The sequence below is a fragment of the Lepisma saccharinum genome, chromosome 9, assembly GCF_977018435.1.
Source record: "Lepisma saccharinum chromosome 9, izLepSacc3.1, whole genome shotgun sequence".
Lineage (NCBI taxonomy): Eukaryota > Metazoa > Arthropoda > Insecta > Zygentoma > Lepismatidae > Lepisma > Lepisma saccharinum.
Window position 1 is genome coordinate 67,082,867 of NC_139237.1, and position 24,230 is coordinate 67,107,096.

Consider the following 24,230-nt stretch of genomic DNA (forward strand, 5'->3'; position numbering starts at 1 on the left):
ACAGGAAGGGGGCACCCGGGTTTGAACCGAGGACCTCTCGATCTGCAGTCGAATGCTCTACCACTTTTTTTTTTTCAAAAGAAATACCCCCTTCACGGAGGTATCCCCCACCATTAACTCTTTTTCTCACTTTTACACTTTTCAATTCTTACATTATCTTTGTTTCTTATCAACTGGACGAACACAAATACCCATGCCTTACCCGGGACTCGAACCCAGAACCTCTGACGTTGTAGCGCGCTCTGCAAACCACTTCGCCACGGAGGTTGACGACCACTGAGCTATACCCCCAACTACACTTTGTAGATGCATTTTGTCAGTTTAAAAATGCATACTGAAGCTCAAAAATTGTGAAGCGTGTATAGTTTAATTTCAAGGCGAAAATAGGAAGGGAGCACCCGGGTTTGAACCGAGGACCTCTCGATCTGCAGTCGAATGCTCTACCACTTTTTTTTTTTTTTTTAAAGGAGAGCCCCCTAAGCGGAAGCTTCCCCCATCACATTCACTCATATCATTTCATTCACAATTCTATTTCAGGACTTTTTCAGGACAGACAATCACAAATACCCATGCCTTACCCGGGACTCGAACCCAGAACCCCTGGCGTTGTAGCGCGATCTGCAAACCACTTCGCCACGGAGGTTGACGACCACTGAGCTATACCCCCCAACTACATTTTGTAGATGCATTTTGTCGGTTTAAAAATGTATACCGAAGCTCAAAAATTGTGAAGCGTGTAAAGTTTAATTTCAAGGAGAATACAGGAAGGGGGCACCCGGGTTTGAACCGAGGACCTCTCGATCTGCAGTCGAATGCTCTTCCACTTTTTTTTTTTTTTCAAAGGAAATACCCCCTTCACGGAGGTATCCCCCACCATTCATTCTTTTTCTCACTTTTACACTTTTCAATTCTTACATTATATTTGTTTCTTATCAACTGGATGAACACAAATCCCCATGCCTTATCTGGGAATCGAACCCAGAACCTCTGGCGTTGTAGCGCGATCTGCTAACCACTTCGCCACGGAGGTTGACGACCACTGAGGTATACCCCCAACTACACTTTGCAGATGCATTTTGTCAGTTTAAAAATGCACACTGAAGCTCAACATTTGTGAAGCGTGTATAGTTTAATTTCAAGGAGAAAATAGGAAGGGGGTACCCGGGTTTGAACCGAGGACCCCTCGATCTGCAGTCGAATGCTCTACCACTGAGCTATACCCCCAACTACAATTTGTTGATTAGATGCATTTTGTCAGTTTAAAAATGTATACCGAAGCTCAAAAATTGTGAAGCGTGTAAAGTTTAATTTCACGGAGAAAATAGGAAGGAGGCACCCGGGTTTGAACCGAGGACCTCTCGATCTGCAGTCGAATGCTCTACCACTTTTTTTTTTTTTTTTTTCTTTTTACAAAAGGAAAGCCCCTATGCGGAAGCTTCCCCCATCACACTTCATTCACTCATATCATTTCATTCATATTTCAATTTCAAGACTTTTCAGGACAGACAATCACAAACATCCATGGCCGAACCGGGAATCGAACCCGGGACCCATGGCGTCGTAGCGCGATGTGCTAACCACTCCGCCACAGGGGCCGCCCACCACTGAGCTATACCCCCAACTGCAATTTGTAGATTAGATGCATTCAGCCGGTTTAAAAATGAATACGGAAGCTCAAAAATTGTTAAGCGTGTAAACTTTAATTTTAAGGAAAATACATGAAGGCGGCACACGGGTTTGAACCGAGGACCTCTCCATATGAAGTCGAAAACTCTACCACTGAGCTATACTCCCAACTACACTTTGTAGATGCATTTTGTCAGTTTAAAAATGTATACCGAAGCTCAAACATTGCGAAGCGTGTATAGTTTAATGTCAAGGAGAAAATTGAAAGGGAATACCCGGGTTTGAACCGAGGACCTCTCGATCTGCAGTCGAATGCTCTACCACTGAGCTATACCCCCAACTACATTTTGTAGATGCATTTTGTCGGTTTAAAAATGTATACCGAAGCTCAAAAATTGTGAAGTGTGTAAAGTTTAATTTCAAGGAGAAAATTGGAAGGGGGCACCCGGGTTTGAACCGAGGACCTCTCGATCTGCAGTCGAATGCTCTACCACTTTTTTTTTTTTCAAAGGAAATACCCCCTTCACGGAGGTATCCCCCACCATTCACTCTTTTTCTCACTTTTACACTCTTCAATTCTTACATTTTTCTTTGTTTCTTATCAACTGGACGAACACAAATACCCATGCCTTATCCGGGACTCGAACCCAGAACCCCTGGCGTTGTAGCGCGCTCTGCTGACCACTCCGCCACGGAGGTCGACTTCCACTGAGCTATACCCCCAACTGCAATTTGTAGATTAGATGCATTTTGTCAATTTAGAAATGTATACCGAAGCTCAAAAATTGTGAAGCGTGTAAAGTTTAATTTCACGGAGAAAATAGTAAGGGGGCACCCGGGTTTGAACCGAGGACCTCTCGATCTGCAGTCGAATGCTCTACCACTTTTTTTTTTTTTTTTTTATTTAAAAGGAAAGCCCCTAAGCGGAAGCTTTCCCCATCACACTTCATTCACTCATATCATTTACATTTCTATTTCAGGACTTTTCAGGACAGACAATCACAAATACCCATGCCTTACCCGGGACTCGAACCCGGAACCCCTGGCATTGTAGCGCGCTCTGCTAACCACTTCGCCACGGAGGTCGACACCACTGAGCTATACCCCCAACTGCAATTTTTAGATTAGATGCATTCAGCCGGTTTAAAAATGAATACCGAAGCTCAAAAATTGTGAAGCGTGTAAAGTTTAATTTCAACGAGAATACAGGAAGGGGGCACCCAGGTTTGAACCGAGGACCTCTCCATCTGAAGTCGAAAACTCTACCACTGAGCTATACTCCCAACTACACTTTGTAGATGCATTTTGTCAGTTTAAAAATGTATACCGAAGCTCAAACATTGCGAAGCGTGTACAGTTTAATTGTCAAGGAGAAAATTTGAAGGGAACACCCGGGTTTGAACCGAGGACCTCTCGATCTGCAGCCGAATGCTCTACCACTTTTCTTTTTTTTCAAAGGAAATACCCCCTTCACGGAGGTATTCCCCACCATTCACTCTTTTTCTCACTTTTACACTTTTCAATTCTTACCTTATCTTTGTTTCTTATCAACTGGACGAACACAAATACCCATGCCTTACCCGGGATTCGAACCCAGAACCTCTGATGTTTTAGCGCGCTCTGCAAACCACTACGCCACGGAGGTTGACGACCACTGAGCTATACCCCCAACTACACTTTGTAGATGCATTTTGTCAGTTTAAAAATGCATACTGAAGCTCAAAAATTGTGAAGCGTGTATAGTTTAATTTCAAAGAGAAAATAGGAAGGGAGCACCCAGGTTTGAACCGAGGACCTCCCGATCTGCAGTCGAATGCTCTACCACTGAGCTATACCCCCAACTACATTTTGTAGATGCATTTTGTCGGTTTAAAAATGTATACCGAAGCTCAAAAATTGTGAAGTGTGTAAAGTTTAATTTCAAAGGAGAAAATTGGAAGGGGGCACCCGGGTTTGAACCGAGGACCTCTCGATTTGCAGTCGAATGCTCTACCACTGAGCTATACCCCCAACTACATTTTGTAGATGCATTTTTGTCGGTTTAAAAATGTATACCGAAGCTCAAAATATTGTGAAGTGTGTAAAGTTTAATTTCAAAGAGAAAATTTGGAAGGGGGCACCCGGGTTTGAACCGAGGACCTCTCGATCTGCAGTCGAATGCTCTACCACTTCTTTTTTTTTCAATGTAAATACCCCCTTCACGGAGGTATCCCCCACCATTCACTCTTTTTCTCACTTTTACACTTTTCAGTTCTTACATTTTTCTTTGTTTCTTATCAACTGGTCGAACTCAAATACCCATGCCTTATCCGGGACTCGAACCCAGAACCCCTGGCATTGTAGCGCGTTCTGCTGACCACTCCGCCACGGAGGTCGACTTCCACTGAGCTATACCCCCAACTGCAATTTGTAGATTAGATGCATTTTTGTCAATTTAGAAATGTATACCGAAGCTCAAAAATTGTGAAGCGTGTAAAGTTTAATTTCACGGAGAAAATAGTAAGGGGGCATCCGGGTTTGAACCGAGGACCTCTCGATCTGCAGTCGAATGCTCTACCACTGAGCTATACCCCCAACTGCAATTTGTAGATTAGATGCATTCAGCCGGTTTAAAAATGAATACCGAAGCTCAAAAATTGTGAAGCGTGTAAACTTTAATTTCAAGGAAAATACATGAAGGGCGCACACGGGTTTGAACCGAGGACCTCTCCATCTGAAGTCGAAAACTCTACCACTGAGCTATACTCCCAACTACACTTTGTAGATGCATTTTGTCAGTTTAAAAATGTATACCGAAGCTCAAACATTGCGAAGCGTGTATAGTTTAATGTCAAGGAGAAAATTTGGAAGGGAACACCCGGGTTTGAACCGAGGACCTCTCGATCTGCACCGAATGCTCTACCACTTTTCTTTTTTTTCAAAGGAAATACCCCCTTCACGGAGGTATCCCCCACCATTCACTCTTTTTCTCACTTTTACACTTTTCAATTCTTACATTATCTTTTTTTCTTATCAACTGGACAAACACAAATACCCATGCCTTACCCGGGACTCGAACCCAGAACCTCTGACGTTGTAGCGCGCTCTGCAAACCACTTCGCCACGGAGGTTGACGACCACTGAGCTATACCCCGAACTACACTTTGTAGATGCATTTTGTCGGTTTAAAAATGTATACCGAAGCTCAAATATTGTGAAGCGTGTAAAGTTTAATTTCAAGGAGAAAATAGAAGGGGCACCCGTGTTTGAACCGAGGACCTCTCGATCTGCAGTCGAATGCTCTACCACTGAGCTATACCCCCAACTACAGTTTGTTGATCAGATGCACTTTGTTTGTTTTAAAATGTATACCGAAGCTCAAAAATTGTAAAGCGTGTAAAGTTTAATTTCAAGGAAAATGCAGGAAGGGGACACCCGGGTTTGAACCGAGGACCTCTCGTTCTGCAGTCGAAAACTCTACTACTTTTTTTTTTTTTTTTGTTCCTTTATTGCAAGGCAAAAATATGCCGCAAAATTATACAATTTTGTCATTGAAAAGTCTTCTAAATACATGCTATTGTACAATTTGGTAGGTGTGAATTAACCATCAGCATCATCATGAAAATTTTCTTCCTAAAATTTACACTGCAAGAAAAACAGAACCTCTTCAACCTAGTAGAAATATCTGCAGCTGTTGAAGTGTATTCATTCATAGAGATGCAGCAGCACACACATGCACTTACTCATACACACAAAGATCATTCACTCACACAATCAACTCTTTTCATGTTGCAGATTTACACTTTCTCCATATGTTCATTCATTGTAAAAATTGGAACCCTGACTAATCACATGATTACTATACACAACTAAAAAGCAGTTAAGATTAAATAACAATACAATGGGATAGGGGTGAAAGAAAATTGCACAGAGATAGATAAGCGCATATCAGCATCTTTATGGGGGGTGCAGGGAGAAAATGGCAGAAACAAAGACAAAAAAAAACCACCAATAATTGCTATCATAAACAGAATAACATGAGTTTAAAAAAAAAAAAAGCTCAATGTGCTGTCAATATATATATACACATTTAAAAATGAATGGAATTCCTCACAATATATTCTAATTGCAATCAATAGATAACAAACATTTTATGTCTTATGCAATTTGAACAAATTATTTTTCTTTTTTTTTTCTTCCTATCTACAAAACGTGCACCTTTAACTGTTTACATGTTCTGGACACTAACAATATCATCTTCTCAACTGCAAAAACCTTGATCTCAACAGGCATATTAATTTATACGAAAATCATACAAAAGTGAAAGGAACCTAATTCACACACTTTAAAAAAAAACGTACCTCAACGCACACCTTCCAGAAAATTAATAACAAAGATGCTTCTTCGGATTGGGCAAACAAAATCTTCCTTATTTACATAATGCACCTTACAGGTTTTTGACAACTATAATGTGGATATGTGACAGTAAGATTTACCGTCATTATTATTATTATCATTATTATTCATGTATGTAGCGGTAAAAAGACGTGTTGATTCAAAGTGTTGAGTGTTTTAATTTGTAAGATTACATATTTGATTTTTGCCAAGCCGACGGGAGGAACGAGACGTTCGCGTGTGTTAAGGGTGAGCACCTGAAGGGTCACGCTATGCGTCTAAAGCTTAGGAAATTCGACCGTAATGACAAACATTTAAATATCTCGGTTTCCAACGGTCAGATTCATGTGCAACTTATACCAGCGCAGCGGCATGTGTGCAAGGACGGATGTGTGGAGTTTCGTCACGATCAAGCGACAATTACGGACGCCAGATCAAATCGGTTCTAATTGATCAGTTTGTGGACAGCGATCGCAATTGAGCTATGGGCGACAGCCAGGCGGAAGCTTAATCCGCACAAGTCAACTTCGGACACGGTACGTCCTAGTTTGGAGACAATAGAGCGTGGTGGAATAACCTCTTCGGAAGCGTCACTCCAACGTGCGCCTGGCGTCCTTTTTCAAAATCCAAATAAAACGAAGGACATGGTTTTTCGATACACAGTCTTACCGCGATCCTTGTAGCGAGAGCAGCTCCGTGCTACCTCTCCATATACAGTTTTGCCGCGATTCTTGGAACGAGAGCACCTTCGTGCTACCTTTCGTGTACAGTGGACTTTGTTGTGTTGTGCGAACACCAGTGTGTGTGATAGGCAGTAAGTCTACACGAGTGCGCCTACCTCAACCGCTGGGGGAAGTTGAAGCGAAACCGTGTTTCCGTGATTATCTTACGCCATTTATAATTTTTGAGAAACGAGGAACACCGGAAACTATGGCGGGCTAGAGGAAGAAGAGAGATGGGGGCGTTACGTCGATTCGCCCGATGTCAGAAGAAGCTACGCCGATGATGCCTATCCGCCGCCATGGAGAGAGAGAGAACGTCGAACGCCGCCCTATTGATACGCCGACGATGCCTACCATCCGCCACGTTGACGCCCCGACGATGCCTACCAGCCGCGACAGAGAGACGTAGAGAGAGATGTTGACGCCCCGACGACGCCTACCATCCGCCACGTTGACGCCCCGACGACGCCGACGACGCCTACCAACCGCGACAGAGAGACGTAGAGAGAGATGTTGACGCCCCGACGACGCCGACGACGCCCGCTCAGATGCGACGTCCGAACCGCGCCATACCACGGAGATCCACCGATCCCGAGAGGAAGAGGAGCCGGGGAACTAGGTGTTTGAACCCTTTTTGCATCTTCATCGTCACGACCAAGGAAACCTTTCGCGTGGATACTATGCGTTTTCAATCGCCCGTAAAGACGCCAGGATGCACCCCGGAAGTTGAGAGATGGTAAAGTATTCATCTGTGTGAACCTTAACACGTGACGGCTCGATTGATTTAGAGAACGCCCTTGAAATTCGTCGACATTTTGAAAACGCCCACTCAACTCGAACTTCATACCAAACTCCCGTCGCGCTTGTCATTTGTAATCTATTCGTCTCAGGTCAATTTTTCGTATTCCTTGTGATATTTTTTTTATGATCTTAAATTCATTGTTGTTTGTGCTCCTTTGTATTTGTTTAAAGTGCGTACTATTAGAGTAAAGCGCCGCCCGCTTAATTGCATATTCTACTTGAGGTTTGTTCATTTTTATGTGTCAGCGCTGTGTCGCTGCTAGCTATGTCCGGTCGCATATGTGATTATTTGTTAAAGTATTTGCCTGGTAATGTGAATTTCTCGTCGCGGCGAAGTGTTTAAGTCCCGCCTGCTAGAGAGTATATGTTTGCGCCACTCAACGGAGGTTATTTGTTATGTTTGGAACCACGTGAGGTCTTGTAAAAGGAAAACGTCCGCCCACGTGAATGTAATTGCCGTTGAGACGCCTTTGTTTATACTGGTCAAGTAATGTATGGTCACCGCGCCGACTAGTTTCTTTTTTAAAAAACAAAAGGTGAACTTAAGTAAGGGCTGGCTAGGATTTAAGTAGCACTGGAGCAAAATCACAAATGACCTGATTAGACAAAAAGTAAGATAAAATTAATTGAGAATGCAATAATTAGGGCTTGTCGTCATAAAACCTGTACATATCATGTATAATTTCTTGTGTCGATGACCCCATGAGGATTGAATCTGAGAGAGAATGCGAGAGTGCAAGTGTGGGGACCTGTAATAATTCCATTTTTGTTGGTTATGAATAGAATATACTTTTTATTTTCATGTTAATTTTGGGCTATATCATTTTCGTATGCATGTCGCTACCCGTGATTTTCAGGTATGCAGCTAGCCGCTTCCCGGCTACAGGTAAAGAGGTGGTAATTTGAAAGTACATAGGTCTTTGTTTTTATTCGATATGGCTTATTACTATGCACTGTTGGTCACCGGTTCCTACACACGAACTTAACCTGGACCGTAACGCTATTTCGCTTGTCCGAGGGCGATTTTGCCGCCTCTATCTAGGTAGTGGTAGCATTTGTTTTCCCGGGCAAGGGAGGGCGTAACATACAGATACGTAAAATCATTCATTAGCCATCACGGAAAGTACAAAGTACAGTGGCAACTGCACTAACTTGTCTTACCTTCCATCTATTAATAGCAAAATATGTTCTTGGTCATAGGGAGAAGTTCCGATTGTTAGTGTTCCATTTGTAACGTTGTGCAGAATTGGGACAAACTTTGATTGTGCAGTTTCAGTTGTCAATTTTCAGCATCCCCTCTAGATGCTTTTATCTGCAAGTTAGTTTTACTTCTTATGTACAACAAAAATAATTTATTTAGTGAAAGCAGCAAAAACTGCCCACACTGTTTCATTTGTATTCGGTTTCATACTTTCAGCTTCAAAGTCTAAATCCAATAGTTCACGAACTCTCTTCATTGCTAGTTCATAATCGTCATCATTTAAAGGGGCAATTGCATTTTCCAACACGTCAGAGGTATGAGCTAGGAAAATCAGAGATAGTAATCGCTTATCCATTCGATGGGGATCATTTACCCATTTGGAAAGAACAGCATCTTGAACCTTTTTCACTAGGCGTGATTTAGTAACGTTATCAGTCAAGGGATGTGTAATCATGTCAAACAACAGGAAATTCTGTTTCTCTGTAGTTAACACACCTTTTTCTACTAAATTCTTTGCTAGCCTTTCTCGCACATTTTTCAACTGATAACGAAGTTTCAGTGGATTCCAAGTATCACCACTCAAGTACTCTATCCAACTCTGCACAGTCTCAGGAGGATCAGTTTCTTTCATGTGTTTCAGTGCCTCATCAAGCAAAACATCACCTGTTGGAGTGTCACTTTTATTAAACAGCTTCCTGTTCAGCAAACTTTTTCGTCTCATTCCAGCCTTCTCAAGCTGTATGCGACCACGAAGTGCCAGTTCAATTAGGATGCATCCTCGTAAGCCACTTGAAATGCAATCATTCCAAAAAGATGTGTAGCCCTCTTTGTCCTTTAATCCTAGCAGTAAGACTTCCTCCATAAGAGTTAATCTGGTTTCTTTTGAATCACCATCTTCTACGTCTTCTTCATGTTCGCTTTTCTTCTCTTCTACCACTGAGCTATACCCCCAACTACAATTTGTAGATGCATTTTGTCAGTTTAAAAAATGTATACCGAAGCTCAAAAATTGTGAAGCGTGTAAAGTTTAATTTCAAGGAGAAAACAGTAAGGGGGCACCCGGGTTTGAACCGAGGACCTCTTGATATGTAGTCGAATGCTCTACCACTGAGCTATACCTCCAACTACAATTTGTAAATGCATTCTGTCGGTTTAAAAATGTATACCGAAGCTCAAAAATTGTAAAGCGTGTAAAGTTTAATTTCAAGGAGAAAATAGGAAGGGGGCACCCGGGTTTGAACCGAGGACCTCTCGATCTGCAGTCGAACGCTCTACCACTGAGCTATACCCCCAACTACAATTTGTTGATTAAATGCATCTTGTCGGCTTTAAAATGTATACCGAAGCTTAAAAATTGTAAAGCGTGTAAAGTTTAATTTCAAGGAGAAAATAGGAAGGGGGCACCCGGGTTTGAATCGAGGACCTCATGATCAGCAGCCGAATTCTTTTCCACTGAACTATACCCCCAAACTACAATTTGTAGATGCATTTGGTCGGTTTAAAAATGTATACCGAAGCTCAAAAATTGTGAAGCGTGTAAAGTTCAATTTCAAGGAGAAAATAGGAAGGGGGCACCCGGGTTTGAACAGAGGACCTCTCGATCTGCAGTCGAATTCTCTATCACTGAGCTATACCCCCAACTACACTTTGTAGATGCATTTATATATATATATAACCCATAGCTCTACAGCCCGATGAGGGCCTTGGCTTACCTACCGACTGCCGGTCTCCCTCCCACACTGTTCCTCCGTCACCTGTTGTAGCGTGGAGATCTTAGACCAGTATTGGAGTGTCGGGGGATCAGCCCGACGAGCCCCCAGCCGTTGCAGGTCTTCTCGAACGGGTTACGCTCACTCACTCGGAGCTTCCCAATTTCCTCACGATGGTGGGTTGCCACCGGCCCTATACGTAGGCCGAATAAATTCCGACCAGAGCCGGATTCGAACCTACTCCGTCCCACAGCGATTTGTAGATGCATTTTGTCGGTTTAAAAATGTATACCGAAGCTCAAAAATTGTGAAGTGTGTAAAGTTTAATTTCAAGGAGAAAATAGGAAGGGGACACCCGGGTTTGAACCGAGGATATCTCGATCTGCAGGCGAATGCTCCACCACTTTTTTTTTTTTTTTTTTTTTTATTTTTTTTTTTTTTTAAAAGGAAAGCCCCTATGCGGAAGCTTCCCCCCATCACACTTCATTCACTCATATCATTTCATTCATATTTCAATTTCAAGACTTTTTCAGGACAGACAAACACAAACATCCATGGCCGAGCCGGGAATCGAACCCGGGACCCCTGGCGTCGTAGCGCGATGTGCTAACCACTCCACCACAGGGGCCGCCCTATCACTGAGCTATACCCCCAACTACAATTTGTTGATTAGATGCATTTTGTTTGATTAAAAATGTATACCGAAGCTCAAAAATTGTGAATCGTGTAAAGTTTAATTTCAAGGAGAAAATAGGAAGGGGGCACGCGGGTTTGAAGCGAGGACATCTCGATCTGCAGTCGAATGCTCTACCACTGAGCTATACCGCCAACTACACTTTGTAGATGCTTTTTGTCGGTTTAAAAATGTATATCGAAGCTCAAAAATTGTGAAGCGTGTAAAGTTTAATTTCATGGAGAAAATAGGAAGGGGGCACCCGGGTTTGAATCGAGGACATCTCGATCAGCAGCCGAATTCTCTTCCACTGAGCTATACCCCCAACCCAACTACAATTTGTTGATGAATTTTGTCGGTTTAAAAATGTATACCGAAATTCAAAAATTGTGAAACGTGTAGAGTTGAATTTCAAGGAGAATACAGGAAGGGGGCACCCGGGTTTGAATCGAGGACCTCATGATCTGCAGTCGAATGCTCTACCACTTTTTATTTTCTTTTTATTTTTTTAAAAAAAAGGAAAGCCCCCTAAGCTGAAGCTTCCCCCATCACATTCACTCATATCATTTCATTCACATTTCTATTTCAGGACTTTTTCAGGACAGACAATCTCAAATACCCATGCCTTACCCGGGACTTGAACCCGGAACCCTGGCGTTGTAGCGCGCTCTGCTAACCACTTTTTTTTTTCTTTTTTAAAAGGTAATACCCCCTAGACGGAGGTATCCCCCACCATTCACTCTTTTTCTCACTTTTACACTTTTCAATTCTTACATTTTCTTTGTTTCTTATCAACTGGACGAACACAAATACCCATGCCTTACCCGGGACTCGAACCCAGAACCCCTGGCGTTGTAGCGCGCTGTGCTAACCACTTCGCCACGGAGGTCGACACCACTGAGCTATACCCACAACTACAATTTGTTGATTAGATGCATTTTGTTCGTTTAAAAATGTATACCGAAGCTCAAAAATTGTGAAGCGTGTAAAGTTTAATTTCAAGGAGAAAATAGGAAGGGGGTACCCGGGTTTGAACCGAGGACCTCTCGATCTGCAGGCGAATGCTCCACCACTGAGCTATACCCCCAACTGCAATATGTGGATTGGATGCATTTTGTCATTTTAGAAATGTATACCGAAGCTCAAAAATTGTGAAGCGTGTAAAGTTGAATTTCAAGGAGAAAATGGGAAGGGGCACCCGGGTTTGAACCGAGGACCTCTCGATCTGCAGTCGAATGCTCTACCACTGAGCTATACCCCCTACTACAATTTGTTGATTAGATGCATTTTGTTTGATTAAAAATGTATACCGAAACTCAAAAATTGTGAAGCGTGTAAAGTTTAATTTCAAGGAGAAAATAGGAAGGGGGCACCCGGGTTTGAACCGAGGACATCTCGATCTGCAGTCGAATGCTCTACCACTTTTTTTTTTTATTAAAAGGAAAGCCCCTATGCGGAAGCTTCCCCCATCACACTTCATTCACTCATATCATTTCATTCATATTTCAATTTCAAGACTTTTCAGGACAGACAATCACAAACATCCATGGCCGAGCCGGGAATCGAACCCGAGACCCCTGGCGTCGTAGCGCGATGTGCTAACCACTCCGCCACAGGGGCCGCCCACCACTGAGCTATACCCCAACTACACTTTGTAGATGCTTTTTGTCGGTTTAAAAATGTATATCGAAGCTCAAAAATTGTGAAGCGTGTAAAGTTTAATTTCATGGAGAAAATAGGAAGGGGGCACCCGGGTTTGAATCGAGGACCTCTCGATCAGCTGCCGAATTCTCTTCCACTGAGCTATACCCCCAACCATAGGCGCCGATTCCATGGGGCTTGGTGGGGCTCGAGCCCCCCCAATGTTAACGATGTGGGGGCAGAGCCCCCCCAAAATAATTTTGCTTAAGAAGATCTAATGTATTATTTTGCTTCTCTTCTAAAGTTTACTCTGACTTGTGCCACATGAACTTAACTTTAAATACACATTTGAAATGTTCTAGACCATCAACTTTGGAGGGCTGAGACTGCTAAACCATCAACTTTGGGAGGGCTATGACCGGAGACAGCAAAACACATAACTTATTACTATATACTAAGTATATAATTATGAGTATTGTTATCATTTTTACTATAAAGAGTTTCAAAATAACGAGGTGATATGACAATTATACCAGTATGTTGTTTAGTGAATTCTGAACAATTTGAGGTCATAAACACGACTTTCAGGCAATATTGATATGTACGATATTTAGTTATCCTCGAAATCTCTTCCTCTAGTCCAAAGAATAAGGGGAAAATAATTCTAGTCTTTGAGTTTATTTAACACTGGCTTGTAGTAAAGTACGCAATCAAAGCTTATGAAAAGTCTGTATTGAGAAAGCGGAAACGGCTATGATCAAAGGCATTATTGCTAAAGCACGGCGAACACATTTGAATGGAAAACGATATGCCGCTATTTGTTGTGCTTATCGGCAGAGAACCGCAACACTTATTAGGCGGGGTGGGGTTCATTGTTTCAATCTAAAACGTATGCCGCCGGTTGCAAAGCTAGTGTTTCAATAATTAAATCGCTTCCACCATTCATCCCATGCCGACTGAGGACCGACTTTTGTGCATTGGATGATATCTACGAGAACGTACTGGCACAACTGACTGATCGTTCTCTAGTTTAGAACGCACAGAGCATTTTCATGCGTTGGTCTTCTTACGTGTTTCTTGCTTATGTGTTAACTGAAAACTTTCGTGATGGATAAATATATTGTGAAAAAGCCACGCTTGGTATTGCCTGAGGATAAGAAGGCAGAAGCCTCCCCCCCGGTTCTTCCCGCGTTGTCAGCTTCGACCTCCACTGCGAGCGGCTCAGAATCAGGTAAGAAGACGTTTACTAGTAAGGGTAGGACGTTTCAAAAATCATGGATGGCGTCATTCGCCTGGATGCAATGGGATGCCTCCATTGACAAGGTATTTTGCAAGACATGCAAAGAAGCAGACGCCAATGGACTACTACAATTTAGCACTAAGAAGGAGGATGTTTTTATTTCTGTTGGGTTTTGTAACTGGAAAAAGGCCCTTGAAAAATTTCGGGCGCATGAAAATACCATAGCCCATAAGGAAGGTTTAATGAAGCTGGCGACTTTCTCCAAACCAAGTGTAGCAGTACAGTTAAACGAGCAGTTGAACAGTGACATGAAGAATGCACGCTCGGCCCTTATGGCTATTTTCACAACGTTGAGATTCCTTTGTCGCCAGGGATTAGCAATCCGCGGACATGAAGACCTAAGTTCAAATTTTCAGCAGCTGTTGCATTACGAAAAGACGATGTGCATGAACTAGGGGAGTGGATGGGACGTTCGGGCTACAGATGGCTCTCACATGACATTCAGAACGAGATCATTGATATATTAGGGAGATCTGTTTTGCGCTCCGTGGTAGCAGATATTAAAAGTCGGGAATATTTTGCTATTATGGTTAACGAAACTTGTGACATATCCATCCGTGAACAATTAACATTCTGCATTCGAACTGTGAATGAAAATTTTGATATTTTTGAGGAATTCATGGGCTTTTACGAGATTCCGAACACTGAGGCCAAAACTCTTTTTGACGTTGTAAAAGACATTCTGGTGCGTCTGGACTTGCCCATACAGAATCTGAGGGGACAGTGTTACGATGGTGCCTCTTGTATGAGGGGAAGATTTAAAGGGCTGCAAAAGTTAGTTACAGATCTGCAGCCACAGGCTATTTATGTACATTGTGCAGCTCATTGCTTGAACTTGGCAGTTGAGGACACCTTGCGTCACATTTCCTGTATCAGAGACATAATGAATTTAGCCAACGACTTGTTAAAGACTGTTAGGGAATCCCCTAAAAGAATGCAAATATTTAGGAATATTATTGATGTGAACGAGAAGACTGGCCATACTGGACTGCGACCACTTTGCCCTCATCGGTGGACGTTGAGAGCCTCCAGTATCCAACAGATCTTAAAGAACTATGAAAACCTTCTCAATGTTTTTGAGAAATTTTCTGAAGAAGATTCTACTGACGCAGCATCAAAATGTGCTGGATACCTTGAGATCATGCTTCACTTCAAGACATTTTTCTTTCTCTCCCTCTACTGCCATGTGATGGGTCCAATAGAAGAGATAAACTGTAAGATTCAGTCTCCACGGATTGGTGCTACAGAAGTGGAATCAAAACTAAAATACTTGACTGACATCTTTCAAGAAAAGCGAATGTGTTTTGAGCAGTTCTGGCAGAAATGCACAGAGGGCAAACCCAGCCTCGTTGATGATCCAGAATTGCCCCGGCAACGTCACGTTCCTAAGAGACTTGAAAATCCTGATGCTGCCAAACCTCGCAAGTTCTCCACTCCAAACGAGTATTATAAATCAATATACGCTGACGTGTGTGACACAGTAAAATCATGTGTTAAACAAAGATATGAATCTACAGGACTACAAAAAGTAACAGCCGTAGAGAAAGAATGCATCTCAGCTGTGAACAGTTGCACAGCAAACTTTGAGCAAACGCGAGAATTCGTTCGCCAAGATTTGGATGCCGAAAGGCTCTCCTTACACCTGTCCATGCTTGGTGATATCGCCAAACAGAAGAAAGTTGTTCTAACTACCATGCGTGACATAAGGAAATTTCTTTTGGAAGACAGCACCCTCCAGGAGTTTCTGCCTGAAGTTGCCAAATTCATGATGCTCCTCCGCACTGTACCAGTGACGACAGCCACAGCCGAAAGGTCATTCAGTGCTCTTCGCCGACTGAAGACATATTTGAGATCTACAATGGGGCAGAAGAGACTAAGCACCTTAGCGGTACTCCACATACATCAAACTGTGCTTGATAATTTGGAACTGAGACCGCTCGTTAATGAGTTCATAAAGAATAACCCAGTCCGTAGAGCAACTTTTGCTTTATTTTGAAATCATTTAAAAAGTAAAATATTGTAGCAAGAACAAAAAAGTAAAACTATTTTCCTGCGATTTGTGTTAGCATTTATGTAAGTAATTAAATAAAACTGTTAAATTTTGTAAATATTCGATATTTTTATGGGTACGTCAACACTAAGGTTATTTGCCCCGTCACATGTCCTTTCATTACAGGTCTGTTGGAGACATTAAAACACACCCATGCCCTTACTGGGACTCGAACCCGAGACCTCCGGATCAAAGCGAGTTGAGTCGACCACCCAACACGGCCGGCATAACACTGTTAGGTTGGCCTCTTAATGAAAATACATACTTTTCAATAAAAAAATGTTAATTGTTGTCTAAAAAACAAATGAGCAGACACAAAAACAAATAGACTTTGAAACATTTTCTAACGTTTTTCATGTTACATTTCATTTGCATGAGAACCATAATAGCTGCTTAAAAACTGCTATACGAAGACGTAATTTTTATTTTTAAAAAAGGGAGGGAGTGAGTCATTCATTCATTTATTTCAGTGATCAGAGCCCCCCCAATAATTTTGACAAGTCGGCGCCCCTGCCCCCAACTACAATTTGTAGATGCATTTTTTCGGTTTAAAAATGTATACCGAAGCTCAAAAATTGTGAAACGTGTAGAGTTGAATTTCAAGGAGAATACAGGAAGGGGGCACCCGGGTTTCAACCGAGGACCTCTCGATCTGCAGTCGAATGCTCTACCGCTGAGCTATACCCCCAACTACAATTTGTAAATGCATTTTGTCGGTTTAAAAATGTACACCGAATCTCAAAAATTGTGAAGTGTGTAAAGTTTAATTTCAAGGAGAAAATAGGAAGGGGGCACCCGGGTTTGAACCGAGGACCTCTCGATCTGCAGTCGAATGCTCTACCACTGAGCTATACCACCAACTACACTTTGTAGATGCATTTTGTCGGTTTTAAAATTTATACCGAAGCTCAAAAATTGTGAAACGTGTAGAGTTTAATTTCAAGGTGAATACAGGAAGGGGGCACCCGGGTTTGAACCGAGGACCTCTCGATCTGCAGTCGAATGCTCTAACGCTGAGCTATACCCCCAACTACAATTTGTAAATGCATTTTGTCGGTTTAAAAATGTACACCGAATCTCAAAAATTGTAAAGTGTGTAAAGTTTAATTTCAAGGAGAAAATAGGAAGGGGGCACCCGGGTTTGAACCGAGGACCTCTCGATCTGCAGTCGAATGCTTTACCACTTTTTTTTTTTTTTTTTTTTTAAAGGAAAGCCCCTATGCGGAAGCTTCCCCCATCACACTTCATTCACTCATATCATTTCATTCATATTTCAATTTCAAGACTTTTCAGGACAGACAATCACAAACATCCATGGCCGAGCCGGGAATCGAACCCGGGACCCCTGGCGTCGTAGCGCGATGTGCTAACCACTCCGCCACAGGAGCCGCCCTCCACTGAGCTATACCGCCAACTACACTTTGTAGATGCAGTTTGTCGGTTTAAAAATGTATACCCAAGCTCAAAAATTGTGAAGCGTGTAAAGTTTAATTTCAAGGAGAAAATAGGCAGGGGGCACCCGGGTTTGAACCGAGGACCTCTCGATCTGCAGTCGAATGCTCTACCACTGAGCTATACCCCCAACCAAAATTTGTAGATGCATTTTGTCGGTTTTAAAATTTATACCGAAGCTCTAAAATTGTGAAACGTGTAGAGTTTAATTTCAAGGTGAATACAGGAAGGGGGCACCCGGGTTTGAACCGAGGACCTCTCGATCTGCAGTCGAATGCTCTACCGCTGAGCTATACCCCCAACTACAATTTGTAAATGCATTTTGTCGGTTTAAAAATGTATACCTAAGCTCAAAAATTGTGAAGTGTGTAAAGTTTAATTTCAAGGAGAAAATAGGAAGGTGGCTCCAGGGTTTGAACCGAGGACCTCTCGATCTGCAGTCGAATGCTCTACCACTGAGCTATACCCCCAACTACACTTTGTAGATGCAGTTTTTCGGTTTTAAAATTTATACCGAAGCTCAAAAATTGTGAAACGTGTAGAGTTTAATTTCAAGGTGAATACAGGAAGGAGGCACCCGGGTTTGAACCGAGGACCTCTCGATCTGCAGTCGAATGCTCTACCGCTGAGCTATACCCCCAACTACAATTTGTAAATGCATTTTGTCGGTTTAAAAATGTATACAGCAGCTCAAAAATTGTGAAGCGTGTAAAGTTTAATTTCATGGTGAATACAGGAAGGGGGCACCCGAGTTTGAACCGAGGACCTCCCTATCTGCAGTCGAATGCTCTACCACTGAGCTATACCCCCCAACTGCAATTTGTAGATTAGATGCATTTTGTCAATTTAGAAATGTATACCGAAACTCAAAAATTGTGAAGCGTGTAAAGTTTAATTTCAAGGAGAAAATAGGAAGGCGGCACCCGGGTTTAAACCGAGGACCTCTCGAACTGCAGTTGAATTCTCTACCACTGAGCTATACCCACAACTACAATTTATTCATTAGATGCATTTTGTTAGTTTAAAAATGTATACCGAAGCTCAAAAATTGTGAAGCGTGTAAAGTTTAATTTCAAGAAGAAAATAGGAAGGGGGCACCCGGGTTTGAATCGAGGACCTCTCGATCTGCAGTCGAATTCTCTATCACTGAGCTATACCCCCAACTACACTTTGTAGATGCATTTATATATATATATATATATATATATATATATATATATATATATATAACCCATAGCTCTACAGCCCGATGAGGGTCTTGGCTTACCTACCGACTTCCGGTCTCCCTCCCACACTGTTCCTCCGTCACCTGTTGTAGCGTGGAGATCTTAGACCAGTATTGAAGTGTCGGGGGTTCAGCCCGACGAGCCCCCAGCCGTTGCAGGTCTTCTCGATCGGGTTACGCTCACTCACTCGGAGCTTCCCAATTTCCTCACGATGGTGGGTTGCCACTGGCCCTATACGTAGGCCGAATAAATTCCGACCAGAGCCGGATTCGAACCTACGCCGTCCCGCAGCGATTTGTAGATGCATTTTGTCGGTTTAAAAATGTATACCGAAGCTCAAAAATTGTGAAGCGTGTAAAGTTTAATTTCAAGGAGAAAATAGGAATGGGGCACCCGGGTTTGAACCGAGGACCTCTCGATCTGCAGGCGAATGCTCCACCACTTTTTTTTTTTTTTTTTTTTTTTAAAAGGAAAGCCCCTATGCGGAAGCTTCCCCCATCACACTTCATTCACTCATATCATTTCATTCATATTTCAATTTCAAGACTTTTCAGGACAGACAATCACAAACATCCATGGCCGAGCCGGGAATCGAACCCGGGACCCCTGGCGTCGTAGCGCGATGTGCTAACCACTCCGCCACAGGAGCCGCCCTCCACTGAGCTATACCGCCAACTACACTTTGTAGATGCAGTTTGTCGGTTTAAAAATGTATACCCAAGCTCAAAAATTGTGAAGCGTGTAAAGTTTAATTTCAAGGAGAAAATAGGAAGGGGGCACCCGGGTTTGAACCGAGGACCTCTCGATCTGCAGTCGAATGCTCTACCACTGAGCTATACCCCCAACCAAAATTTGTAGATGCATTTTGTCGGTTTTAAAATTTATACCGAAGCTCTAAAATTGTGAAACGTGTAGAGTTTAATTTCAAGGTGAATACAGGAAGGGGGCACCCGGGTTTGAACCGAGGACCTCTCGATCTGCAGTCGAATGCTCTACCGCTGAGCTATACCCCCAACTACAATTTGTAAATGCATTTTGTCGGTTTAAAAATGTATACCTAAGCTCAAAAATTGTGAAGTGTGTAAAGTTTAATTTCAAGGAGAAAATAGGAAGGTGGCTCCAGGGTTTGAACCGAGGACCTCTCGATCTGCAGTCGAATGCTCTACCACTGAGCTATATGCCCAACTACACTTTGTAGATGCAGTTTTTCGGTTTTAAAATTTATACCGAAGCTCAAAAATTGTGAAACGTGTAGAGTTTAATTTCAAGGTGAATACAGGAAGGAGGCACCCGGGTTTGAACCGAGGACCTCTCGATCTGCAGTCGAATGCTCTACCGCTGAGCTATACCCCCAACTACAATTTGTAAATGCATTTTGTCGGTTTAAAAATGTATACAGCAGCTCAAAAATTGTGAAGCGTGTAAAGTTTAATTTCATGGTGAATACAGGAAGGGGGCACCCGAGTTTGAACCGAGGACCTCCCTATCTGCAGTCGAATGCTCTACCACTGAGCTATACCCCCAACTGCAATTTGTAGATTAGATGCATTTTGTCAATTTAGAAATGTATACCGAAACTCAAAAATTGTGAAGCGTGTAAAGTTTAATTTCAAGGAGAAAATAGGAAGGCGGCACCCGGGTTTAAACCGAGGACCTCTCGAACTGCAGTTGAATTCTCTACCACTGAGCTATACCCACAACTACAATTTATTCATTAGATGCATTTTGTTAGTTTAAAAATGTATACCGAAGCTCAAAAATTGTGAAGCGTGTAAAGTTTAATTTCAAGAAGAAAATAGGAAGGGGGCACCCGGGTTTGAATCGAGGACCTCTCGATCTGCAGTCGAATTCTCTATCACTGAGCTATACCCCCAACTACACTTTGTAGATGCATTTATATATATATATATATATATATATATATATATATATATATATATATATATATAACCCATAGCTCTACAGCCCGATGAGGGTCTTGGCTTACCTACCGACTTCCGGTCTCCCTCCCACACTGTTCCTCCGTCACCTGTTGTAGCGTGGAGATCTTAGACCAGTATTGAAGTGTCGGGGGTTCAGCCCGACGAGCCCCCAGCCGTTGCAGGTCTTCTCGATCGGGTTACGCTCACTCACTCGGAGCTTCCCAATTTCCTCACGATGGTGGGTTGCCACTGGCCCTATACGTAGGCCGAATAAATTCCGACCAGAGCCGGATTCGAACCTACGCCGTCCCGCAGCGATTTGTAGATGCATTTTGTCGGTTTAAAAATGTATACCGAAGCTCAAAAATTGTGAAGCGTGTAAAGTTTAATTTCAAGGAGAAAATAGGAATGGGGCACCCGGGTTTGAACCGAGGACCTCTCGATCTGCAGGCGAATGCTCCACCACTGAGCTATACCCCCAACTGCAATATGTAGATTAGATGCATTTTGTCAGTTTAGAAATGTATACCGAAGCTCAAAAATTGTGAAGCGTGTAAAGTTGAATTTCAAGGAGAAAATGGGAAGGGGCACCCGGGTTTGAACCGAGGACCTCTCGATCTGCAGTCGAATGCTCTACCACTGAGCTATACCCCCAACTACAATTTGTTGATTAGATGCATTTTGTTTGATTAAAAATGTATACCGAAACTCAAAAATTGTGAATCGTGTAAAGTTTAATTTCAAGGAGAAAATAGGAAGGGGGCACCTGGGTTTGAACCGAGGACATCTCGATCTGCAGTCGAATGCTCTACCAGTGAGCTATACCCCCAACTACACTTTGTAGATGCTTTTTGTCGGTTTAAAAATGTATATCGAAGCTCAAAAATTGTGAAGCGTGTAAAGTTTAATTTCATGGAGAAAATAGGAAGGGGGCACCCGGGTTTGAATCGAGGACCTTTCGATTAGCTGCCGAATTCTCTTCCACTGAGCTATACCCCCAACCATAGGCGCCGACTCCATGGGGCTTGGTGGGGCTCGAGCCCCCCCAATGTTAACGATGTGGGGGCAGAGCCCCCCCAAAATAATTTTGCTTAAGAAGATCTAATGTATTATTTTGCTTCTCTTCTAAAGTTTACTCTGACTTGTGCCACATGAACTTAACTTTAAATACACATTTGAAATGTTCTAGACCATCAACTTTGGAGGGCTGAGACTGCTAAACCATCAACTTTGGGAGGGCTATGACCGGAGACAGCAAAACACATAACTTATTACTATATACTAAGTACATAATTTTGAGTATTGTTATCATTTTTACTATAAAGAGTTTCAAAATAACGAGGTGATATGACAATTATACCAGTATGTTGTTTAGTGAATTCTGAACAATTTGAGGTGATAAACACGACTTTCAGGCAATATTGATATGTACGATATTTAGTTATCCTCGAAATATCTTCCTCTAGTCCAAAGAATAAGGGGAAAATAATTCTAGTCTTTGAGTTTATTTAACACTGGCTTGTAGTAAAGTACGCAATCAAAGCTTATGAAAAGTCTGTGTTAAGAAAGCGGAAACGGCTATGATCAAAGGCATTATTGCTAAAGCACGGCGAACACATTTGAATGGAAAACGATATGCCGCTATTTGTTGTGCTTATCGGCAGAGAACCGCAACACTTAGTAGGCGGGGTGGGGTTCATTGTTTCAATCTAAAACGTATGCCGCCGGTTGCAAAGCTAGTGTTTCAATAATTAAATCGCTTCCACCATTCATCCCATGCCGACTGAGGACCGACTTTTGTGCATTGGATGATATCTACGAGAACGTACTGGCACAACTGACTGATCGTTCTCTAGTTTAGAACGCACAGAGCATTTTCATGCGTTGGTCTTCTTACGTGTTTCTTGCTTATGTGTTAACTGAAAACTTTCGTGATGGATAAATATATTGTGAAAAAGCCACGCTTGGTATTGCCTGAGGATAAGAAGGCAGAAGCCTCCCCCCCGGTTCTTCCCGCGTTGTCAGCTTCGACCTCCACTGCGAGCGGCTCAGAATCAGGTAAGAAGACGTTTACTAGTAAGGGTAGGACGTTTCAAAAATCATGGATGGCGTCATTCGCCTGGATGCAATGGGATGCCTCCATTGACAAGGTATTTTGCAAGACATGCAAAGAAGCAGACGCCAATGGACTACTACAATTTAGCACTAAGAAGGAGGATGTTTTTATTTCTGTTGGGTTTTGTAACTGGAAAAAGGCCCTTGAAAAATTTCGGGCGCATGAAAATACCATAGCCCATAAGGAAGGTTTAATGAAGCTGGCGACTTTCTCCAAACCAAGTGTAGCAGTACAGTTAAACGAGCAGTTGAACAGTGACATGAAGAATGCACGCTCGGCCCTTATGGCTATTTTCACAACGTTGAGATTCCTTTGTCGCCAGGGATTAGCAATCCGCGGACATGAAGACCTAAGTTCAAATTTTCAGCAGCTGTTGCATTACGAAAAGACGATGTGCATGAACTAGGGGAGTGGATGGGACGTTCGGGCTACAGATGGCTCTCACATGACATTCAGAACGAGATCATTGATATATTAGGGAGATCTGTTTTGCGCTCCGTGGTAGCAGATATTAAAAGTCGGGAATATTTTGCTATTATGGTTAACGAAACTTGTGACATATCCATCCGTGAACAATTAACATTCTGCATTCGAACTGTGAATGAAAATTTTGATATTTTTGAGGAATTCATGGGCTTTTACGAGATTCCGAACACTGAGGCCAAAACTCTTTTTGACGTTGTAAAAGACATTCTGGTGCGTCTGGACTTGCCCATACAGAATCTGAGGGGACAGTGTTACGATGGTGCCTCTTGTATGAGGGGAAGATTTAAAGGGCTGCAAAAGTTAGTTACAGATCTGCAGCCACAGGCTATTTATGTACATTGTGCAGCTCATTGCTTGAACTTGGCAGTTGAGGACACCTTGCGTCACATTTCCTGTATCAGAGACATAATGAATTTAGCCAACGACTTGTTAAAGACTGTTAGGGAATCCCCTAAAAGAATGCAAATATTTAGGAATATTATTGATGTGAACGAGAAGACTGGCCATACTGGACTGCGACCACTTTGCCCTCATCGGTGGACGTTGAGAGCCTCCAGTATCCAACAGATCTTAAAGAACTATGAAAACCTTCTCAATGTTTTTGAGAAATTTTCTGAAGAAGATTCTACTGACGCAGCATCAAAATGTGCTGGATACCTTGAGATCATGCTTCACTTCAAGACATTTTTCTTTCTCTCCCTCTACTGCCATGTGATGGGTCCAATAGAAGAGATAAACTGTAAGATTCAGTCTCCACGGATTGGTGCTACAGAAGTGGAATCAAAACTAAAATACTTGACTGACATCTTTCAAGAAAAGCGAATGTGTTTTGAGCAGTTCTGGCAGAAATGCACAGAGGGCAAACCCAGCCTCGTTGATGATCCAGAATTGCCCCGGCAACGTCACGTTCCTAAGAGACTTGAAAATCCTG

At 42.5% G+C, this 24,230-nt stretch overlaps 1 protein-coding gene and 24 non-coding genes across 25 annotated transcripts; all 25 read right to left on the reverse strand.

The window, feature by feature from the left end:
• Positions 1-1,152: 1,152 nt before the first annotated feature.
• TRNAC-GCA (transfer RNA cysteine (anticodon GCA)) lies at positions 1,153-1,224 on the reverse strand. The gene has a single exon. It is a non-coding gene; the product is annotated as a tRNA-Cys (tRNA).
• Positions 1,225-1,892: 668 nt separating this feature from the next.
• TRNAC-GCA (transfer RNA cysteine (anticodon GCA)) lies at positions 1,893-1,964 on the reverse strand. Its single transcript has one exon. It is a non-coding gene; the product is annotated as a tRNA-Cys (tRNA).
• Positions 1,965-3,393: 1,429 nt separating this feature from the next.
• Positions 3,394-3,465, reverse strand: TRNAC-GCA (transfer RNA cysteine (anticodon GCA)). The gene has a single exon. It is a non-coding gene; the product is annotated as a tRNA-Cys (tRNA).
• A 99-nt stretch (positions 3,466-3,564) lies between these two features.
• On the reverse strand, positions 3,565-3,636 carry TRNAC-GCA (transfer RNA cysteine (anticodon GCA)). Its single transcript has one exon. It is a non-coding gene; the product is annotated as a tRNA-Cys (tRNA).
• Positions 3,637-4,128: 492 nt separating this feature from the next.
• On the reverse strand, positions 4,129-4,200 carry TRNAC-GCA (transfer RNA cysteine (anticodon GCA)). The gene has a single exon. It is a non-coding gene; the product is annotated as a tRNA-Cys (tRNA).
• Positions 4,201-4,856: 656 nt separating this feature from the next.
• TRNAC-GCA (transfer RNA cysteine (anticodon GCA)) lies at positions 4,857-4,928 on the reverse strand. Its single transcript has one exon. It is a non-coding gene; the product is annotated as a tRNA-Cys (tRNA).
• Positions 4,929-8,620: 3,692 nt separating this feature from the next.
• LOC145992705 (Golgi phosphoprotein 3 homolog sauron) lies at positions 8,621-9,650 on the reverse strand. The gene has a single exon (XM_083129090.1). It carries the CDS (start codon positions 9,584-9,586, stop codon positions 8,876-8,878), a length of 711 nt encoding a protein of 236 aa, XP_082985216.1. The 5' UTR covers positions 9,587-9,650; the 3' UTR covers positions 8,621-8,875.
• A 124-nt stretch (positions 9,651-9,774) lies between these two features.
• Positions 9,775-9,846, reverse strand: TRNAC-ACA (transfer RNA cysteine (anticodon ACA)). The gene has a single exon. It is a non-coding gene; the product is annotated as a tRNA-Cys (tRNA).
• Positions 9,847-9,944: 98 nt separating this feature from the next.
• Positions 9,945-10,016, reverse strand: TRNAC-GCA (transfer RNA cysteine (anticodon GCA)). Its single transcript has one exon. It is a non-coding gene; the product is annotated as a tRNA-Cys (tRNA).
• A 2,105-nt stretch (positions 10,017-12,121) lies between these two features.
• Positions 12,122-12,193, reverse strand: TRNAC-GCA (transfer RNA cysteine (anticodon GCA)). Its single transcript has one exon. It is a non-coding gene; the product is annotated as a tRNA-Cys (tRNA).
• A 102-nt stretch (positions 12,194-12,295) lies between these two features.
• TRNAC-GCA (transfer RNA cysteine (anticodon GCA)) lies at positions 12,296-12,367 on the reverse strand. Its single transcript has one exon. It is a non-coding gene; the product is annotated as a tRNA-Cys (tRNA).
• Positions 12,368-16,713: 4,346 nt separating this feature from the next.
• On the reverse strand, positions 16,714-16,785 carry TRNAC-GCA (transfer RNA cysteine (anticodon GCA)). Its single transcript has one exon. It is a non-coding gene; the product is annotated as a tRNA-Cys (tRNA).
• A 98-nt stretch (positions 16,786-16,883) lies between these two features.
• On the reverse strand, positions 16,884-16,955 carry TRNAC-GCA (transfer RNA cysteine (anticodon GCA)). Its single transcript has one exon. It is a non-coding gene; the product is annotated as a tRNA-Cys (tRNA).
• Positions 16,956-17,053: 98 nt separating this feature from the next.
• On the reverse strand, positions 17,054-17,125 carry TRNAC-GCA (transfer RNA cysteine (anticodon GCA)). The gene has a single exon. It is a non-coding gene; the product is annotated as a tRNA-Cys (tRNA).
• A 482-nt stretch (positions 17,126-17,607) lies between these two features.
• On the reverse strand, positions 17,608-17,679 carry TRNAC-GCA (transfer RNA cysteine (anticodon GCA)). The gene has a single exon. It is a non-coding gene; the product is annotated as a tRNA-Cys (tRNA).
• A 98-nt stretch (positions 17,680-17,777) lies between these two features.
• On the reverse strand, positions 17,778-17,849 carry TRNAC-GCA (transfer RNA cysteine (anticodon GCA)). Its single transcript has one exon. It is a non-coding gene; the product is annotated as a tRNA-Cys (tRNA).
• A 98-nt stretch (positions 17,850-17,947) lies between these two features.
• TRNAC-GCA (transfer RNA cysteine (anticodon GCA)) lies at positions 17,948-18,019 on the reverse strand. Its single transcript has one exon. It is a non-coding gene; the product is annotated as a tRNA-Cys (tRNA).
• Positions 18,020-18,117: 98 nt separating this feature from the next.
• Positions 18,118-18,189, reverse strand: TRNAC-GCA (transfer RNA cysteine (anticodon GCA)). Its single transcript has one exon. It is a non-coding gene; the product is annotated as a tRNA-Cys (tRNA).
• Positions 18,190-18,287: 98 nt separating this feature from the next.
• On the reverse strand, positions 18,288-18,359 carry TRNAC-GCA (transfer RNA cysteine (anticodon GCA)). The gene has a single exon. It is a non-coding gene; the product is annotated as a tRNA-Cys (tRNA).
• Positions 18,360-19,546: 1,187 nt separating this feature from the next.
• TRNAC-GCA (transfer RNA cysteine (anticodon GCA)) lies at positions 19,547-19,618 on the reverse strand. Its single transcript has one exon. It is a non-coding gene; the product is annotated as a tRNA-Cys (tRNA).
• Positions 19,619-19,716: 98 nt separating this feature from the next.
• On the reverse strand, positions 19,717-19,788 carry TRNAC-GCA (transfer RNA cysteine (anticodon GCA)). Its single transcript has one exon. It is a non-coding gene; the product is annotated as a tRNA-Cys (tRNA).
• Positions 19,789-20,056: 268 nt separating this feature from the next.
• On the reverse strand, positions 20,057-20,128 carry TRNAC-GCA (transfer RNA cysteine (anticodon GCA)). Its single transcript has one exon. It is a non-coding gene; the product is annotated as a tRNA-Cys (tRNA).
• Positions 20,129-20,226: 98 nt separating this feature from the next.
• TRNAC-GCA (transfer RNA cysteine (anticodon GCA)) lies at positions 20,227-20,298 on the reverse strand. Its single transcript has one exon. It is a non-coding gene; the product is annotated as a tRNA-Cys (tRNA).
• A 981-nt stretch (positions 20,299-21,279) lies between these two features.
• Positions 21,280-21,351, reverse strand: TRNAC-GCA (transfer RNA cysteine (anticodon GCA)). Its single transcript has one exon. It is a non-coding gene; the product is annotated as a tRNA-Cys (tRNA).
• A 103-nt stretch (positions 21,352-21,454) lies between these two features.
• TRNAC-GCA (transfer RNA cysteine (anticodon GCA)) lies at positions 21,455-21,526 on the reverse strand. Its single transcript has one exon. It is a non-coding gene; the product is annotated as a tRNA-Cys (tRNA).
• Between the last annotated feature and the right edge of the window lie 2,704 nt (positions 21,527-24,230).